We start from the raw sequence: 22,522 nt of genomic DNA, 5'->3' as shown, positions 1-22,522 counted from the left end.
TGACCCACATGATAAGACTGACACTAAATCCGACATTATTATACTAAGGGGACTGGAAAACGTTACACCATGACCCACATAATAAGACTGACACTAAATCTGACACTATTATACTAAGGAAACTGGAAACCGTTACACCATAACCCACATAATAAGACTGACACTAAATCTGGGACTTTTATACTAAGGGGACTGGAAACTGTTACACCATGACCCACATGATAAGACTGACACTAAATCTGACACTATTATACTAAGGAAACTGGAAACCGTTACACCATAACCCACATAATAAGACTGACACTAAATCTGGGACTTTTATACTAAGGGGACTGGAAACTGTTACACCATGACCCACATAATAAGACTGACATTAAATCTGAGACTATTATACTAAGGGGACTGGAAACTGTTACACCATGACCCACATAATAAGACTGACACCAAATCTGGGACTATTATACTAAGGGGACTGGAAACCATTACACCATGACCCACATGATAAGACTGACACTAAATCTGAATCTATTATACTAAGGGGACTGGAAACCGTTACACCATGACCCACATAATAAGACTGACATTAAATCTGACACTATTATACTAAGGGGACTGGAAACCGTTACACCATGACCCACATAATAAGACTGACACTAAATCTGGGACTATTATACTAAGGGGACTGGAAACTGTTACACCATGACCCACATAATAAGACTGACACTAAATCTGAGACTATTATACTAAGGGGACTGGAAACCGTTACACCATGACCCACATAATAAGACTGACACTTAATCTGAGACTATTATACTAAGGGGACTGGAAACCGTTACACCATGACCCACATAATAAGACTGACACTAAATCTGAGACTATTATACTAAGGGGACTGGAAACCGTTACACCATGACCCACATAATAAGACTGACACTTAATCTGAGACTATTATACTAAGGGGACTGGAAACCGTTATACCATGACCCACATAATAAGACTTACACTTAATCTGAGACTATTATACTAAGGGGACTGGAAACCGTTACACCATGACCAACATAATAAGACTGACACCAAATCTGGGACTATTATACTTAGGAATGTTAGGAGACTGGAAACCGTTACACCATAACCCACATGATAAGACTGACACTAAATCTGACATTATTATACTAAGGGGACTGGAAACCGTTACACCATGACCCACATAATAAGACTGACACTAAATCTGAGACTATTATACTAAGGGGACTGGAAACTGTTACACCATGACCCACATAATAAGACTGACACGAAATCTGGGACTATTATACTAAGGGGACTGGAAACCGTTACACCATGACCCACATAATAAGACTGACACTAAATCTGACACTATTATACTAAGGGGACTGGAAACCGTTACACCATGACCCACATAATAAGACTGACACTAAATCTGGGACTATTATACTAAGGGGACTGGAAACTGTTACACCATGACCCACATAATAAGACTGACACTTTATCTGAGACTATTATACTAAGGGGACTGGAAACGGTAACACCATGACCCACATAATAGGACTTACACTAAATCTGAGACTATTATACTAAGGGGACTGGAAACTGTTACACCAACGAGTGTAATAATACTCAACATCACGTCGTAAGAACGAGACTTTACCAGCACAATTTATCAATACGCCATATGATTTTGACAGTGACAGCGCGCCGTGGTCTTTTAGTTTTAATTGCGGTAGTTTGTTTTTTGTTTTTATAGTTATTCGAATGATAATCCCTGATGTAAACATGATTACTATAATCATGATAATGATAAAATATATCTCGATCTTTGACAGTTGTTATTAATTACCAAATCCCACCTTAAGTGTAAACTAGAGGCTCTAAAGAGCCTGTGTCGCTCACCTTGGACTATGTGAAAATTAAACAAAGGACGCAGATGGATTCATGACAAAATTGTGTTTTGGTGATGGTGATGTGTTTGTACATCTTAATTTATTGAACATTCTAGCTGCTTACAATTATCTCTATCTATAATTTACTTGGCCCAGTAGTTTCAGAGGAGAAGATTTTTGTAAAAGATTACTAAGATTTATGAAAAAATGGTTAAAACATGACTATAAAGGGCAATAACTCCTAAAGGGGTCAACTGACAATTTTGGTCATGTTGACCTATTTGGAGATCTTACTTTGCCAACATGTATTGTTTTTTACAGTTTATCTCTATCTATAATAATATTCAAGATAATAACCAAAATCAGCAAAATTTCCTTAAAATTAACAGTTCAGGGGCAGCTCCCAACAACGGGTTGTCCGATTCATCTGAAAATTTCAGGGCAGATAGATTTTGACCTGATAAATAATTTAACTTCATGTCAGATTTGCTCTAAATGCTTTGGTTTTTGAGTTATAAGCCAAAAACTGCATTTTACCCCTATGTTCTATTTTTAGCTGTGGCGGCCATCTTGGTTGGTTGACCGGGTCACCGGACACATTTTTTAAACTAAATACCCAGGGATGATTCCAGGTGTTTTCAAATGGGTCCCTTGAACATCAAATTGGGAATTTTTATCCCAATTGGGAATTTTTTATGCATACAATCTAAAACGAAATAATATCATTTTCCTGACCTGTAAAAACGGAAAATGTATATTAAGTTTCACCTGAACACTGCTTGAAGAAGTTATTGGATTCAGACCAGGGAAGTTGTAATACATGAATACCATGAATACCATTGCACATGATGCACTATCATCTTAACTTTGGTAAACAAGGCATATATACCAGCTAACATAAACCTATGGCACTTAAGCAGTTTAGCTATTTATTCGAATTTCAAATTATCTCAAATTATCTCATAATATATAAGATATCTTATATAACATATTAGATTTTTATAAGATATCTCATTTAATATATGAGATATCTTATATAATTTATTTTTTTAAAGCTATCTTATATATTATATCAGATATTTTATATATTAAATAAGATATCTTATAAAGTTTAAAAACTTTATAAGATATCTTATATACTTTATACTTAGATATCTTATATACTTTATACTTAGATATCTTATATACTTTATAAGATATCTTCTAAAGTTTATAAGATATCTCATAAAGTATATGAAATATCTTATAAATATTTTTTATACAAGATATCTTATATAGTTTATTGGATATCATCTTAAGAAAATTATATAAGATATATTATATGAATTATCTTATAATTTCTATCAATGTCTCTAATAATATATCTTATATAATATATATAGATTCTACCACTTCATCGAGTGTAATACTATATTTATCCACTCGAGACAGTTAAATTTTCAAATTTAAAATGCAAGCCTTGCCCGAGCATTTTAAATATTTAAAATTTAACTGTCTCGAGTAGATAAATATCGTATTACACGAGATTTGGTGGTGGAATCTGTTTCTCTAATGATTTTCTAACATTATGCAGGCACACTTATTCCTTCTTTTCAAATGATCTCCAAAAAGATGTGTTCTTTCTATGTGACGTCATCAGACATGGTCGCCTTTTTTCATGCCGTCACAATAGGAAATTCAGAGGAAAGCAAGAACATTCGATGTCATAATCAGATTTTAACCAATGAAGTACTGAGATCAAACGAACCACATATTGATTAAATTTTTTTTATACAATGGGTGCAGAAAGGGATAAATTGACGAAGAATTAGAGAAATAAGATATATCTTAAATAATCTTTTTTTTTTTAAATCTTATATAAATAGATATCTTATATAATAAAGAAGATATCTAATATCGATTATAAGATATCTTATATAAGATATCTTATAAATATACTTTATATAACATATCTTTTATATAGTTTATAAGATATCTTATACAATTTATAAGATTTCTGATAAAGAAAACTATATGAGATATCTTATAAACTATAAAAGATATCTCATAAATTTTATAACATATGCATGTAAGATATCTTATAAACTTTATAAGATATCTTACAAACTATATAAGATATCTTACAAACTATATAAGATATCTTACAAACTATATAAGATATCTTACAAACTATATAAGATATCTTACAAACTATATAAGATATCTAATGAACTATTATATAAGATATCTTATAAAGTTTATGAGATATCTTGAAGTTAGATTAAATAACAAAACGGCTTGCCATATTAACCACTGAAAAAAATCATCCATTCGATATTTTTTCAACAGATCATCTTTATAAGCTTACCTTGATTCAAATGGATTTCAAATTGAACTGGCCAATTGTCGAATTCAGAAAAGCAATTACAAAAGGTTATATACTTATATTTAAAGCAATTGCACCAGGCACCAGTGAACTTTAAAATTATTTGGATCATTTTTATATCTTTTGAAACAGTTCCATAATGATGACATCGTATTTCAGGGGGGGGGGGGCTCATTTCATGAATGGTCCATCGTCAACATTATTTTCAAAAACGCTCAAACTTTTGTCTTTTGAGGAAATAGAGTAAAATATAAAATAATTTCTTTTACAAAACAGGATTTAAGCAAGTTACATAAATGGCTCTGCTGGGCGATCTGCTTTTATAAGATCGGCGCCCATTAAAATTTATTCATCAATGATATATCAAAATTTGAATTTTTTCTTTGCCGAGGTCTGCTTTGACACCAATTTTGACAAAAAGCATGTTTTGATCAACCTGCTAAGCGATCTACTTTTGCGAATTCAAATACTCCCATAAAATTTTATTCAATTGAATCCGGTTGCTAAAATTGTTTACCTCACGTTGACATAATTAAATCGTTGTTAATAAAACACGATCATAGTCAGCATTCTTATCCGGATTTTACTACGTTTTGACGAAAATTATAGTTGCGGTAATAGGTGACTGAAACTTTTTCGGAAATACTGATTTTTATTTTATTTTCCTGAATTGGGAATTTATATTCACTAACATTTTTTTGGGGCCGCTGGCAGATTTAAGGGCCGCTAAGCGGCCCTAAACTATATAGTGGAATCATCCCTGATACCCCAATGATGATTGTGGCCAAGTTTGGTTAAATTTTGCCCAGTAGTTTCAGAGGAGAAGATTTTTGTAAAAGATTACTAAGATTTATGAAAAATGGTTAAAAATTGACTATTAAGGGCAATAACTCCTAAAGGGGTCAACTGACCATTTAGGTCATGTTGACTTATTTGTAAATCTTACTTTGCTGAACATTATTGCTGTTACAGTTTATCTCTATCTATAATAATATTCAAGATAATAACCAAAAACAGCAAAATTTCCTTAAAATTACCAATTCAGGGGCAGCAACCCAACAACAGGTTGTCCGATTCATCTAGATCTGAAAATTTCAGGACAGATAGATCTTGACCTCATGTACAATTTAACCCAGTGTCAGATTTGCTCTAAATGCTTTGGTTTTTGAGTTATAAGCCAAAAACTGCATTTTACCCCTATGTTCTATTTTTAGCTGTGGCGGCCATCTTGGTTGGTTAGATGAGTCACCGGACACATTTCTTAAACTAAATACCCCAATGATGATTGTGGCCAAGTTTGGTTAAATTTGGCCCAGTAGTTTCAGAGGAGAAGATTTTTGTAAAAGATTACTAAGATTTACGAAAAATGGTTAAAAATTGACTATTAAGGGCAATAACTCCTAAAGGGGTCAACTGACCATTTAGGTCATGTTGACTTATTTGTAAATCTTACTTTGCTGAACATTATTGCTGTTTACAGTTTATCTGTATCTATAATAATATTCAAGATAATAACCAACTAGAGGCTCTAAAGAGCCTGTGTCGCTCACCTTGGTCTATGTGCATATTAAACAAAGGACACAAATGGATTCATGACAAAATTGTATTTTGGTGATGGTGATGTGTTTGAAGTTCTTACTTTACTGAACGATTTTGCTTCTTACAATTATATCTATAATGAACTTTGCCCATTAGTAACAGAGAACTATATTTGGTAAAAATTTACATAAATTTACCAAATTAATGAAAATTGTTAAAAATTGACTATAAAGGGCAATAACTCCTTAAGGGGTCAATTGACCATTTAGGTCATGTTGACTTATTTGTAGATCTTACTTTGCTGAACATTATTGCTGTTTACAGTTTATCGCTATCTATAATAGTATTCAAGATAACCAAAAACGGCAAAATTTCTTTAAAAATTACCAATTGGAGGGCAGCAACCCAACAACCAGTTGTCCAATTCATCTGAAAAATTCAGGGCTGATAGATATTGACTTGATTAACAATTTAACTTCTTGTCAGATTTGCTCTAGATGCTTTGGTTTCATAGTCATAAGCCAAAAACTGCATTTTACCCCTATGTTCTATTTTTAGCCGTGGCGGCCATCTTGGTTGAATGGCCAGGTCATCGGACACATTTTTCAAACTAGATACCCCAAAGATGATTGTGGCCTAGTAGTTTCAGTGGAGATTTTGTAAAAGATTACTTAGATTTATGAAAAATGGTTAAAGATTGACTATAAAGGGCAATAACTCCTAAAGGGGTCAACTGACCATTTTGGTCATGTTGACTTATTTGTAGATCTTACTTTGCTGAACATTATTGCTGTTTACAGTTTATCTCTATCTATAATAATATTCAAGATAATAACCAAAAACAGCAAAATTTCCTCAAAATTACCAATTCAGGGGCAGCAACCCAACAACTGATTCACCGATTCATCTGAAAATTTCAGGGCAGATAGATCTTGACCTGATAAACATTTTTATCCCTGTCAGATTTCCTCAAAATGCTTTGGTTTTTGAGTTATAAGCCAAAAACTGCATTTTACCCCTATGTTCTATTTTTAGCGGTGGCGGCCATCTTGGTTGGTTGACCAGGTCACGCCACACATTTTTTAAACTAGATACCCCAAAGATGATTGTGGCCAAGTTTGGATTAATTTGGCCCAGTAGTTGCAGAGGAGAAGATTTTTGTAAAGGATTACTTTAATTTACGAAAAATGGTTAAAAATTGACTATAAAGGGCAATAACTCCTAAAGGGGTCAACTGACCATTTTGGTCATGTTGACTTATTTGTAGATCTTACTTTGCTGAACATTATTGCTGTTTACAATTTATCTCTATCTATAATAATATTCAAGATAATAACCAAAAACACCAAATTTTCTTAAAATTACCAATTCAGGGGCAGCAACCCAACAACCGATTGACCGATTCATCTGAAAATTTCAGGGCAGATAGATCTTGACCTGATAAACATTTTTATCCCATGTCAGATTTCCTCAAAATGCTTTGGTTTTTGAGTTATAAGCCAAAAACTGCATTTTACACCTATGTTCTATTTTTAGCGGTGGCGGCCATCTTGGTTGGTTGACCAGGTCACGCCACACATTTTTTAAACTAGATACCCCAAAGATGATTGTGGCCAAGTTTGGATTAATTTGGCCCAGTAGTTGCAGAGGAGAAGATTTTTGTAAAGGATTACTTTAATTTACGAAAAATGGTTAAAAATTGACTATAAAGGGCAATAACTCCTAAACGGGTACACTGACCATTTTGGTCATGTTGACTTATTTGTAGATCTTACTTTGCTGAACATTATTGCTGTTTACAATTTATCTCTATCTATAATAATATTCAAGATAATAACCAAAAACAGCAAAATTTCCTCAAAATTACCAATTCAGGGGCAGCAACCCAACAACCGATTGACCGATTCATCTGAAAATTTCAGGGCAGATAGATCTTGACCTGATAAACATTTTTACCCCTGTCAGATTTCCTAAAAATGCTTTGGTTTTTGAGTTATAAGCCAAAAACTGCATTTTACCCCTATGTTCTATTTTTAGCGGTGGCGGCCATCTTGGTTGGTTGACCAGGTCACGCCACACATTTTTTAAACTAGATACCCCAAAGATGATTGTGGCCAAGTTTGGATTAATTTGGCCCAGTAGTTGCAGAGGAGAAGATTTTTGTAAAGGATTACTTTAATTTACGAAAAATGGTTAAAAATTGACTATAAAGGGCAATAACTCCTAAACGGGTACACTGACCATTTTGGTCATGTTGACTTATTTGTAGATCTTACTTTGCTGAACATTATTGCTGTTTACAATTTATCTCTATCTATAATAATATTCAAGATAATAACCAAAAACAGCAAAATTTCCTCAAAATTACCAATTCAGGGGCAGCAACCCAACAACCGATTGACCGATTCATCTGAAAATTTCAGGGCAGATAGATCTTGACCTGATAAACATTTTTACCCCTGTCAGATTTCCTAAAAATGCTTTGGTTTTTGAGTTATAAGCCAAAAACTGCATTTTACCCCTATGTTCTATTTTTAGCGGTGGCGGCCATCTTGGTTGGTTGACCAGGTCACGCCACACATTTTTTAAACTAGATACCCCAAAGATGATTGTGGCCAAGTTTGGATTAATTTGGCCCAGTAGTTGCAGAGGAGAAGATTTTTGTAAAGGATTACTTTAATTTACGAAAAATGGTTAAAAATTGACTATAAAGGGCCATAACTCCTAAACGGGTCAACTGACCATTTTGGTCATGTTGACTTATTTGTAGATCTTACTTTGCTGAACATTATTGCTGTTTACAATTTATCTCTATCTATAATAATATTCAAGATAATAACCAAAAACAGCAAAATTTCCTCAAAATTACCAATTCAGGGGCAGCAACCCAACAACCGATTGACCGATTCATCTGAAAATTTCAGGGCAGATAGATCTTGACCTGATAAACATTTTTATCCCATGTCAGATTTCCTCAAAATGCTTTGGTTTTTGAGTTATAAGCCAAAAACTGCATTTTACCCCTTTGTTCTATTTTTAGCCGTGGCGGCCATCTTGGTTGGTTGACCAGGTCAAGCCACACATTTTTTAAACTAGATACCCCAAAGATGATTGTGGCCAAGTTTGGATTAATTTGGCCCAGTAGTTTCAGAGGAGAAGATTTTTGTAAAAGATTACTTTAATTAACGAAAAATGGTTAAAAATTGACTATAAAGGGCAATAACTCCTAAACGGGTCAACTGACCATTTTGGTCATGTTGACTTATTTGTAGATCTTACTTTGCTGAACATTATTGCTGTTTACAATTTATCTCTATCTATAATAATATTCAAGATAATAACCAAAAACAGCAAAATTTCCTCAAAATTACCAATTCAGGGGCAGCAACCCAACAACCGATTGACCGATTCATCTGAAAATTTCAGGGCAGATAGATCTTGACCTGATAAACATTTTTACCCCATGTCAGATTTGCTCTAAATGCTTTGGTTTTTGAGTTATAAGCCAAAAACTGCATTTTACCCCTATGTTCTATTTTTAGCCGTGGCGGCCATCTTGGTTGGTTGACCGGGTCACGCCACACATTTTTTAAACTAGATACCCCAATGATGATTGTGGCCAAGTTTGGTTTGATTTGGCCTAGTAGTTTCAGAGGAGAAGATTTTTGTAAAAGTTAACGACGACGGACGACGGACGACGACGGACGACGACGACGCCGGACGCCGGACGCCGGACGCCAAGTGATGAGAAAAGCTCACTTGGCCCTTCGGGCCAGGTGAGCTAAAAACAGCAAAATTTCCTTAAAATTACCAATTCAGGGGCAGCAACCCAACAACAGGTTGTACGATTCATCTGAAAATTTCAGGACAGATAGATCTTGACCTGATGTACAATTTAACCCCATGTCAGATTTGCTCTAAATGCTTTGGTTTTTGAGTTATAAGCCAAAAACTGCATTTTACCCCCATGTTCTATTTTTAGCTGTGGCGGCCATCTTGGTTGGTTGACCGGGTCACCGGACACATTTTTTAAACTAGATACCCCAATGATGATTGTGGCCAAGTTTGGTTAAATTTGGCCCAGTAGTTTCAGAGGAGAAGATTTTTGTAAAAGATTACTAAGATTTACGAAAAATGGTTAAAAATTGACTATTAAGGGCAATTACTCCTAAAGGGGTCAACTGACCATTTAGGTCATGTTGACTTATTTGTAAATCTTACTTTGCTGAATATTATTGCTGTTTACAGTTTATCTCTATCTATAATAATATTCAAGATAATAACCAAAAACAGCAAAATTTCCTTAAAATTACCAATTCAGGGGCAGCAACCCAACAACAGGTTGTCCGATTCATCTGAAAATTTCAGGACAGATAGATCTTGACCTGATGTACAATTTAACCCAGTGTCAGATTTGCTCTAAATGCTTTGGTTTTTGAGTTATAAGCCAAAAACTGCATTTTACCCCCATGTTCTATTTTTAGCCGTGGCGACCATTTTGGTTGGTTGACCGGGTCACGCCACACATTTTTTAAACTAGATACCCCAAAGATGATTGTGGCCAAGTTTGGATTAATTTGGCCCAGTAGTTTCAGAGGAGAAGATTTTTGTAAAAGATTACTTTAATTTACGAAAAATGGTTAAAAATTGACTATAAAGGGCAATAACTCTTAAACGGGTCAACTGACCATTTTGGTCATGTTGACTTATTTGTAGATCTTACTTTGCTGAACATTATTGCTGTTTACAGTTTATCTCTATCTATAATAATATTCAAGATAATAACCAAAAACAGCAAAATTTCCTCAAAATTACCAATTCAGGGGCAGCAATCCAACAACCGATTGACCGATTCATCTGAAAATTTCAGGGCAGATAGATCTTGACCTAATAAACATTTTTATCCGATGTCAGATTTCCTCAAAATGCTTTGGTTTTTGAGTTATAAGCTAAAAACTGCATTTTACCCCTATGTTCTATTTTTAGCCGTGGCGGCCATTTTGGTTGGTTGACCGGGTCACGCCACACATTTTTTAAACTAGATACCCCAAAGATGATTGTGGCCAAGTTTGGATTAATTTGGCCCAGTAGTTTCAGAGGAGAAGATTTTTGTAAAAGATTACTTTAATTTACGAAAAATGGTTAAAAATTGACTATAAAGGGCAATAACTCTTAAACGGGTCAACTGACCATTTTGGTCATGTTGACTTATTTGTAGATCTTACTTTGCTGAACATTATTGCTGTTTACAGTTTATCTCTATCTATAATAATATTCAAGATAATAACCAAAAACAGCAAAATTTCCTCAAAATTACCAATTCAGGGGCAGCAATCCAACAACCGATTGACCGATTCATCTGAAAATTTCAGGGCAGATAGATCTTGACCTAATGTACAATTTAACCCAGTGTCAGATTTGCTCTAAATGCTTTGGTTTTTGAGTTATAAGCTAAAAACTGCATTTTACCCCTATGTTCTATTTTTAGCCGTGGCGGCCATCTTGGTTGGTTGACCGGGTCACGCCACACATTTTTTAAACTAGATACCCCAAAGATGATTGTGGCCAAGTTTGGATTAATTTGGCCCAGTAGTTTCAGAGGAGAAGATTTTTGTAAAAGATTACTTTAATTTACGAAAAATGGTTAAAAATTGACTATAAAGGGCAATAACTCTTAAACGGGTCAACTGACCATTTTGGTCATGTTGACTTATTTGTAGATCTTACTTTGCTGAACATTATTGCTGTTTACAGTTTATCTCTATCTATAATAATATTCAAGATAATAACCAAAAACAGCAAAATTTCCTCAAAATTACCAATTCAGGGACAGCAATCCAACAACCGATTGACCGATTCATCTGAAAATTTCAGGGCAGATAGATCTTGACCTGATAAACATTTTAACCCCTGTCAGATTTCCTAAAAATGCTTTGGTTTTTGAGTTATAAGCCAAAAACTGCATTTTACCCCTATGTTCTATTTTTAGCCGTGGCGGCCATCTTGGTTGGTTGACCGGGTCACGCCACACATTTTTTAAACTAGATACCCCAAAGATGATTGTGGCCAAGTTTGGATTAATTTGGCCCAGTAGTTTCAGAGGAGAAGATTTTTGTAAAAGATTACTTTAATTTACGAAAAATGGTTAAAAATTGACTATAAAGGGCAATAACTCTTAAACGGGTCAACTGACCATTTTGGTCATGTTGACTTATTTGTAGATCTTACTTTGCTGAACATTATTGCTGTTTACAGTTTATCTCTATCTATAATAATATTCAAGATAATAACCAAAAACAGCAAAATTTCCTCAAAATTACCAATTCAGGGACAGCAATCCAACAACCGATTGACCGATTCATCTGAAAATTTCAGGGCAGATAGATCTTGACCTAATAAACATTTTTATCCGATGTCAGATTTCCTCAAAATGCTTTGGTTTTTGAGTTATAAGCCAAAAACTGCATTTTACCCCTATGTTCTATTTTTAGCCGTGGCGGCCATCTTGGTTGGTTGACCGGGTCACGCCACACATTTTTTAAACTAGATACCCCAAAGATGATTGTGGCCAAGTTTGGATTAATTTGGCCCAGTAGTTTCAGAGGAGAAGATTTTTGTAAAAGATTACTTTAATTTACGAAAAATGGTTAAAAATTGACTATAAAGGGCAATAACTCTTAAAAGGGTCAACTGACCATTTTGGTCATGTTGACTTATTTGTAGATCTTACTTTGCTGAACATTATTGCTGTTTACAATTTATCTCTATCTATAATAATATTCAAGATAATAACCAAAAACAGCAAAATTTCCTCAAAATTACCAATTCAGGGGCAGCAACCCAACAACCGATTGACCGATTCATCTGAAAATTTCAGGGCAGATAGATCTTGACCTGATAAACAATTTTACCCCTGTCAGATTTGCTCTAAATGCTTTGGTTTTTGAGTTATAAGCCAAAAACTGCATTTTACCCCTATGTTCTATTTTTAGCGTGGCGGCCATCTTGGTTGGTTGACCGGGTCACGCCACACATTTTTTAAACTAGATACCCCAATGATAATTGTGGCCAAGTTTGGTTTGATTTGGCCCAGTAGTTTCAGAGGAGAAGATTTTTGTAAAAGTTAACGACGACGGACACCAAGTGATGGGAATAGCTCACTTGGCCCTTCGGGCCAGGTGAGCTAAAAACAGCAAAATTTCCTTAAAATTACCAATTCAGGGGCAGCAACCCAACAACAGGTTGTCCGATTCATCTGAAAATTTCAGGACAGATAGATCTTGACCTGATGTACAATTTAACCCCATGTCAGATTTGCTCTAAATGCTTTGGTTTTTGAGTTATAAGCCAAAAACTGCATTTTACCCCCATGTTCTATTTTTAGCTGTGGCGGCCATCTTGGTTGGTTGATCGGGTCACTGGATACATTTTTTAAACTAGATACCCCAATGATTGTTGTGGCCAAGTTTGGTTAAATTTGGCCCAGTAGTTTCAGAGGAGAAGATTTTTGTAAAAGTTAACGCCGGACGACGCCGGACGCCAAGTGATGGGAAAAGCTCACTTGGCCCTTCGGGCCAGGTGAGCTAAAAATGACATTTAAAGGTTGAATTTTTCAGGATGATAATAGTGTGGGGACAATGTGCAAAAAATGAGATTCATAAAATTTCTTAATACAGTTGATTGAGTTACACGAGTTCAGTTTGTTGTAAAATCATATTTATAGGTTGTAGGTTGGATTGGCCTATTTGTATTGTCACTTTTTAAAGTGAAAAGTGGAATATTAATCTCTGTCTCGTTACAACTGGAAACCATATGCAGAACTCAAATAAATTATACTGTTCCTATAAAATTGCCTACTGCTTTTTATATGTGCAATAATTTTATTAAAATCTGTTTTCTTTTTTTAAATAATGGTCTTCAGGTGGCATTGGCATAATGACTTCGTAAAAATATGTAAAATAGGTTCCACAATCAGAACTACAAAAAGTAGGCCCGTTCACAGCGGCTTTTTTGTTGTTGCTGTCATATTGAAAATTAGGTGTAAACACGAAGTTAATAAGAAAAGTTCACAACAATGTGGCTATAGACCCAGATAACTTTTGTTATAGGAATTAATAATGAACTGAAATTGCCAACATTTATTTTATTGCACACTTATCGTTCTTATTAGGATTAATTATGATTTGTTAATCTTCGACCAGAGACATATATACATGTCTCTGCCTTCAACTCATAGCGGTCAAGTAAAGTGCCGGCATTTCGACTATATTTGTTTTATTTTCAACACTAATATATTGACTACTTATTAATAATTTTTCGTAAACAATAAGAAAAATATTTATCTTTCAAAACTACTTCGACGATTAAGTTAGAATAAAGAAGAACTTAGAAAATAGTCCCAGTTTTGATCAGCATTAGTTTATCCCCGTGTAAAAACATTTATTTCAAGCAAGGATTTCTATACAAATCCTTGTTTCAAGTAAATGTATTTCATCTGTTAAAATAATTTTATTATTCAATGACATATTTTTTCATTGTTTGCATCTAATTATATATATTTTTTATTTCAAATCCACTAATTTTAAAGGTATTTGATATTCTGACTTGTTCGCCATAATTTATTGTTCACATGTACCGAAGGCTGATTAACCACGTGACACGATAAGCTGTCAATCAAAACAAAAAATCAATACTCCACTATCGGCACAATGAAATCTCCACAGATCGATCAATTTCAAGTCCGATAGTATAATAGTCCCAGACTAAATTACCTACTTATTAAATAAAGCCCCTCGTTATTAACCTATCACTATTCACCTTTTAACATTTGTCAAAAATAAAAAAAACATAATCAATTTTAATAGTCAAATAATTTTCTATTAAATTAAGTTGCTAAAAAGGCAACCTCTTTCTCTAAAATGAATAATTCAATAAATTTAGACAAAAAGAAATCCCTGTAAAGCGCTCTAGTAAGTAGGGCTTCAAGATGCTAAACAAAAATCCATCACTATAAGAAGAACTATAGTATGTCAAATGATTTGATATTCAATTGTTAATGCCTTTTTCATTATCTGCCAGGTATGCCAGGTGTAAATTTATTTTCTAAATATTTACCTACCAAAATATATACCGGTATAAAAAACGAAATTTTATACTGTCAATTGATTCAAACCCTGTTAGACTGACAATAAATATACAAAATGACAGAACCTTCGTGACCACAAACCCCACTCCCTCATTGTCATTAGGCAAACACTGAAACTTCCTCAGGTATAAATAGATGTATGTATTTGTGTATTCTTACCTGGATCAATCATGATCCAACTTCTGGTCTCAATATCAAGGCCACAGCGACCTTCTATGAGCGAAATGCCATCAGTGGGTTGTCTCCCTTTTGGAACATTATCCCCAACTAAAAGCTTGACCAGACTTGATTTTCCAACGGCGAACTGGCCGGTAACCATGCAGCGCATGTCAAATGATTCATAGCTTCCACTGCCAAGCAACTTGTCCAACATGGCAGATCGGACGGAATCTGAAAATATTTTTTCCAAATGGTCAATTATTGATGTATTTCTGATGATGTCTCAAGAAATCTCTGCTTTCACCTTATAAATAGTGACTAAAAAGTTTTATTCTTCAGAAATTATGGATATTCTTATTTCCATCCCACATTTAAGTTAAACAGTTGCTAGCTTAAGGGAAATAACTCAAATTTTCTGACAGTTTTGATGAACCTAAACTAGAGGGTCCAAGGACCCTGTGTCGCTCACCTGATATTTTTATTTACAATTGTTGCATGATAAATGCAACTGTTGTACTGTCGTTTAGTTTCAGAGATATAATACTAAAAAGTGCATTTGAAACCTATGTTTTATTTCAGCCATGTGGGCAGGCAGGGTCATCATACACAGTGGTCCCTGGATATCCTAGTGGTGATTTAAACCAAGTTTGTTTAAATTCGACAGTTGTTTCAGGGGAGAATTTTTGTAAAATTTATCTAACAAGAAATGCAAAGTAATGAGAAAGTTGTGAAGTAGTTTTGTTGTTGCGTAACCCCCCCACTTTGCCACCAGTGCAAGGGTTGTATAGCCAGCTGAGGTCGTGAAAAACTCTCTTTCTTTTGTTGTTGCAGATAGATCTTGACCTGATAAACAATTTTACCACATGTCAGATTTGCTCTAAATGCTTTGGTTTTTGAGTGATAAGCCAAAAACTGCATTTTACCCCTATCTTCTATTTTTAGCCATGGCGGGCATCTTGGTTGGTTGGCTGGATCACCGGACAGAATTTTTAAACTAGATACCCCAATGATGATTGTGGCCAAGTTTGGTTTAATTTAATCCAGTAGTTTCAGAGGAGAAGATTTTTGTAAAAGATAACTAAGATTTACGAAAAATGGTTAAAAATTGACTTTAAAGGGCAATAACTCCTAAAGGGGTCAACAGACCATTTTGGTCATGATGACTTATTTGTAGATCTTACTTAGCTGAACATTTTTGCTGTTTACAGTTTATCTCTATCTATAATAATATTCAAGATAATAACCAAAAACAGCAAAATTTCCTTAAAATTACCAATTCAGGGGCAGCAACCTATCAAAGAGTTGTCCGATTCATCTGAAAATTTCAGGGCAGATAGATCTTGACCTGATAAACAATTTTACTACAGTCAGATTTGCTCTAAATGCTTCGGTTTTTGAGTGATAAGCCAAAAACTGCATTTTACCCCTATGTTCTATTTTTAGCCATGGCGGCCATCTTGGTTGGTTGGCCGGATCACCGGACACAATTTTTAAACTACATACCCGAATGATGATTGTGGCCAAGTTTGGTTTAATTTGGTCCAATAGTTTCAGAGGAGAAGATTTTTGTAAAAGATAATTAAGATTTACGAAAAATGGTTAAAAATTGACTATAAAGGGCAATAACTTCTAAAGGGGTCAACAGACCATTTTGGTCATGTTGACTTATTTGTAGATCTTACTTTGCTGAACATTTTTGCTGTTTACAGTTTATCTCTATCTATAATAATATTCAAGATAATAACCAAAAACATCAAAATTTTCTCAAAATTACCAATTCAGGGGCAGCAACCCAACAACGGGTTGTCCGATTCATCTGACAATTTCAGGGCAGATAGATTTTGACCTGATAAACAATTTTACCCCATGTCAGATTTGCTCTAAATGCTTTGGTTTTTTGAGTTATAAGCCAAAAACTGCATTTTAACCCTATGTTCTATTTTTAGCCATGGCGGCCATCTTGGTTGGTTGGGCGGGTCACCGGACACAATTTTTAAACTAGATACCCTAATAATGATTTTGGCCATGTTTGGTTAAATTTGGCCCAGCAGTTTCAGAGGAGAAGATTTTTGTAAAAGTTAACGACGAAGGACGACGACGGACGCCGGACGCCAAGTGATGAGAAAAGCTCACTTGGCCCTTCGGGCCAGGTGAGCTAAAAAAATTAACTTTTTGACTGTCAGATTTAAAGCATACTTACATTCCAATAAGATTTTTGTATCTATATTGTTGCTATCAAAGTATTGCCTAAAATTTCTATTAATTGATAGAATGTTTGTTTCTCATTTATTAAATTGTAGATATAAAATTGTAACCCATTAAAAATGCATCCGTAAATAGTGATATTATATTTAATTTTATGGCGTTACTTGAAGCAACATAGGTGGTTTCTTTTTTTCATTGATATTCAGGCATTTTTAAAGAAACCATTTACATCGCTTCCATTACATGTTTGCATGAGAAATGTTAACAGACTGAACACTTGCATTCCATTTCACCTGGCTCTTGTAGTATTGTAATAAATACAAATGTGTATCAACAGAATTGAGGTATTTTTTGTATTTTTCAATAGTGTGAATTACATGTTAAAAATTATGTCATAGGAGTTCTTTTTTAATTGCATCCTGTATCGCAGTCTGTAAATATTTGAATTGACATGTTGACCTACATACAAACATATACAAAACAAAGATGTTATTTATTTTATCTATTTATTTAGTACAAAAAGTTTTAAAATTCAAAGATGTTACTGTATTTCATGAAAACAGGAACAACATGACAAGAGTTCACATACGTCAAGTCTTTTGTCTAAAATACTGTGAAGTTTCTATAAATCAAGCGGAATAATTAATTTCCATGAAATTTTATGTCCAAATTGTCTTTCACAACTGTTTTTTTTTTATTATTATTAAGAATCATGAAGTTTTTAGTGTAAACAACATAAACAACATAACATAAGTCTTAGGAGTTGCCATTAATCGTATCATGTCACGTCAGATTTTTATTCATGTTTTACACTCAATTTCAGCCACCAAAAGATACCTTTAAGAGATGATGAATGTACAACCACGACAACAGATGGGCATTAGACACAGAAGACAAGACAGAGATGGATCAAGAGTCTTTACAGATGACAGAAATCATGTGATCTTCGATAAGAAAATAAGATAGTGTGTCAAGAGATCAGAGCAAGTCACTCAAGAGGAAAAGAAATAAAAATAACACCTAACAAAGAAGGGATTCACAAGTCAGAGTTGTAAGTATATATATCTATAGCCTGAATATTATTTTTATACTCCCGCTCAATAGAGTAAGGGACTAAATTGCAATCACCTTGTCTGTCTGTTTGTCAACGTGGGTCAAATATTGGTATCACTCACTTCAATGTGAGTTTGCAAAATGACATTAATTTCTTCATACTTGGCCACCAGCTTAACAGTAATGAATTGTAATGTGTGAGCACTTTTCAGATACCAACTTCCTGTTTGCCTATTCTTTGAAAAGTTTTCATTGTGCATGGCGGTACATGTATGTATGTATGCTTTCCACAACATTGCTCAACTGGTTCAATTGGAAACACTGTCAGTATGTTTTGTGTTGTTTTTCTCCTTTCGTGATAATATTATAGAATCAAGATGAAATTCTTTAAGTTTTCCAGTTCATCTTAATTTGTTCAATTACAAACACTGCCACATATTTGACCCTCACCTTACTCAGACAGACAGGTAGGAAGGTTTTACTATTCTTGTTCAAAAGTGTACAAATGCTATAATATATGTTGATAATGGCAAACAAAGAGTAAAAAAAACAAGATTTTGGACGGGATAAGCTAAATAAAAAAAATGTATTGCTGCCTTTTTTAGTAGAAGGGCATTATGTTTTCGGTTAAAGTCTTACATGAATGGTATTTCCCTGTAAACATCAAAATAACTATTCAAATGTGGGTTAAGTTGATTTACAGTTCTTGAAATTAATAAGTCTACATCAATATTGTCCAAACAGGCTTAAAAACCGTACTGGAAACATAACATTCATTGTTCCATTTTTAATGCAGATATTTTCCACATGCAGAAGTTGCTAGTGTACTGTTTAGCTCAGAAAGTAACTGAAAAAATTTGCACTTAAGTTTTGATTACTTTTATATTTTCAGATCATTGATTAAGAAAATGCAGGCTTTGTGTCCGTCCAGTAATTCAAGAGGTGGAAAGATGTATGGTCACTGGAAGAATATACCGTGTCCGTTGTTGACATTACTGTTTTGGACACCCTGTTTTGGTTTATTCCAGGGGATTGAAATCCCGTTTTTTTTTTAAAACTTAATAAAGTTTTATCACATTATTTATTTTTCATTGATTTCAGATTTTGAAATGCGGCAATTTTATTTGGTAGAAAATTTGTTAGATTATAACATTAGTTTTTGGGCTTAACCCAAAGAGAAAAAAACATTATGTGGAAGTTTTAGAACTTATTATGGTGCCAACTACCTTAGTAGATGGCATAATGTTTTCGAATCTATGCATCTGTCCGTCAGTTCACCAAAGATCAGGTTTATGTGTTAGGTCAAGGTAGTTTATGAAGAAGATGATGGAAAGAATTAAGTTGGTTTTTTTTTGGCACCACTAGTCACCGATTGAGGCTCCAAGTATTGTACTCACTTGAAGTCGGGTATACTTCAAATTTGGCATCCAACTAAGTTTTTAACAGTTTAAAGAACAACCAAACTAATAACGTGGATTCAACAATGCAAATATTTGTTTTATCATCATATGCTCCATGTGGGAATATATCTATTACCCTTTTTTTTGTATGTTTGGTCGTTTTTCCATCTTTCACAAATCAGGATATAGTTTTTGGTGGTTTTAGTTTCGGGTGAGTTTATTGTCATTATATAACTTGACACTTAGTACACATGTTCCTTTCTTAGTGGTTTATCTAATTTGCCTTCCAAATTCAGGTTTTGACACCAATTCCTGCCCATATGTATAGATATAAATGCATAAAAGAACCGTTTTGTAAATCGTCAATAACAATGTTGCACCATACATAAAAGCTGTGGTGAAGCTCATGTAACTATCATGTACTGTCTACCTTGCCATTAATTGGATAGTATACACAATAAATCATTATATTGGGTAGCTTATGAAGAAAAAGACACATTCATAATAAGATTACCAACTCTATTATTTAAAAAAAATCGATGAAAAATTGATGATGTTCTGGAAATTTGTTCATGGTTTGTGTATCTTACTGAATTTTACTACAAATGTTTTTAACAAAACAGGTCTTAAAACAAGAGGCTGTCACAACGACAGCAAACCAGATTTATTAACATTTACTTGTGTCCTAGCAATATCACAAGAACCATAACTGATGAATGCTGAAAGTGAAAATCGTCAATATCAAATTTGACCTCCATTTTGTAGTCAGTATCAACATATTAAAATTTGAAAAGCTTAGATTGAATGGTTCATTAGTAAATGCAACGTGAATGGAAACACCATTTTACGATCTTTCAAGAACCATAACTCCTGAACGGTAAAAGTCAAAATAGTCATTATTCAACTTGACCTCTATTTTGTCATCAGTAACAACATATAAAAATTTCAAAAGCTTTGGTTGATGGTTTATGAGAAAATGCATGGACACGACTGGAAACACCATTTTTCAATCTTTCAAGAACCATAACTCCTAAACGGTAAAAGTCAAAAATCGTCATTATTGAACTTGACCTCCATTTTGTCATCAGTAACAATATATTAAAATTTGGGAAGCTTTGGTAGAACAGTTCATGCGTAAATGCACGGACACGACTGGAAACTCCATTTTTCAATCTTTCAAGAACCATAACTCCTGGACCGTAAAAGTCAAAATCATCATTATTAAACTTGACCTCCATTTCGTCATCGGTAACAACATAACAAAATTTGGGAAGCTTTGGTAGAACAGTTCATGCGTAAATGCACGGACACGACTGGAAACTCCATTTTTCAATCTTTCAAGAACCATAACTCCTGAACGGTAAAAGTCAAAATCGCCATTATTGAACTTGACCTTCATTTAGTTGTCAGTAACAACATATTAAAATTTTAAAAGCTTTGGTTGAACGGTTCATGAGTTAATGCACGGACAACATTTGATTGCCGCCCGCCCGCCGTACATCCCCAAATCAATAACCGACATTTTTGTCACAAAAATCCGGTTAATAATGAAGAAGAGAAGTGTTGTTGAATTGTTGGATTTGTTTTTTAATTGTAGAGTTTGTGAATCGGTTAATTTCTGAAGTTGACCCAATTTGGTATCTTTTGGTATCTAGTCACAGATTTTTTTTTTCTTTGAATCAGATTTAAATTTCATCAGCAACCAAGTTCTTAGTAATGCATTCTAATTTAGTTAGAGAAAAAATATGCAAAAGCTCCATTATTGTATTGCTCCTAATGGGTTCTTGTCACGGTCGTCAAAAAAGATAAATCTGAGTTTTGAGAATTTGCAATCCAACACATTTTGTATTATCTGACGGGTATAAATAAATTGCACATTAAATTTTTTACCACGTTGGAGGATAAAAATTTGGATACCAAAGAGTTGAATATGACATTTACCTGAGTCTTCATCATATATGATAAGAACATAACCCTTGTCATGCCAATAACTGGTTTTTAAATGTGTTTAGTTCCGATGCAAAGACCCTATTTAAGTGAATCAATATTAACGCCAAAATATGCAATCTTTAATGACCTGACACCAAGCTTAAATTATAAGTAAACAATAGTTAAGATTTTAATTTAAACACTTCTTTGTAAAGCACATATAAATAAAGAGCTGTGACATGAGCTCGTTGCTTTTTCAAAGAATGAAGTATCATAACTCCACAATCATGACAATGTCATAACATAAATTTATCAAAGAGCAGATGGCTCTGAAGGATACACTTGCTATTGTTTTCATTGACACATATATACATGTAGCTGGATAATAAAATTTTCAAAACTAATTCAAGACAACTGCACATGTAAAATGTAATTTACGTAATCTGATTAGTTACAAAATAACCAATCCCAGTTACAAGTGTATGAACAATGTACTTAGGCCTATTGTGTTTTATTTTTGTACTATCAATTCCAAGTTTACTTTCCACAGAAGTCACGAGAGAAGGTATAATTTCACCTCGTATCTTTATAATCTTATCACCTATTTTCCTACGTTAATTCTAAGAGGAACCCCATTCCTAACTCTTTAAATATTAAATTTCCTTTGGGTCAGTCGTCATGACTCCTTTCCGTACACATCCCTCTGTTTAAATTGCGATAGTTTTTAATATAATACGACGTTAATTTGTATTGTATATTTTAATCTCTCAGAATTGAAGGAATTTACTTCCGGAAGGGAGACAACTCGAAACGATAATATGGAAGACTC

At 33.9% G+C, this 22,522-nt stretch overlaps 1 protein-coding gene and 1 long non-coding RNA gene across 2 annotated transcripts in view; one reads left to right on the top strand and one right to left on the bottom strand.

Annotated features, from left to right (window-relative positions):
- LOC143054827 (uncharacterized) overlaps nt 1-22,522 on the bottom strand; it is a 96,180-nt gene that overhangs the window by 54,447 nt on the left and 19,211 nt on the right. The window contains exon 5 of the mRNA XM_076227878.1: nt 15,107-15,337. Within this exon, the coding sequence (XP_076083993.1) occupies nt 15,107-15,337 (231 nt within the window). The remainder of the gene's footprint in view (nt 1-15,106; nt 15,338-22,522) is intronic.
- Nucleotides 17,427-19,412, top strand: LOC143053783 (uncharacterized). The gene is made up of 3 exons (XR_012971447.1): nt 17,427-17,655; nt 18,135-18,362; nt 19,257-19,412. It is a non-coding gene; the product is annotated as an uncharacterized LOC143053783 (long non-coding RNA).

This window comes from Mytilus galloprovincialis, chromosome 12 (genome assembly GCF_965363235.1).
Source record: "Mytilus galloprovincialis chromosome 12, xbMytGall1.hap1.1, whole genome shotgun sequence".
NCBI classification, from domain to species: Eukaryota; Metazoa; Mollusca; class Bivalvia; order Mytilida; family Mytilidae; genus Mytilus; species Mytilus galloprovincialis.
This window is presented reverse-complemented; position numbering and strand designations above follow the sequence as displayed.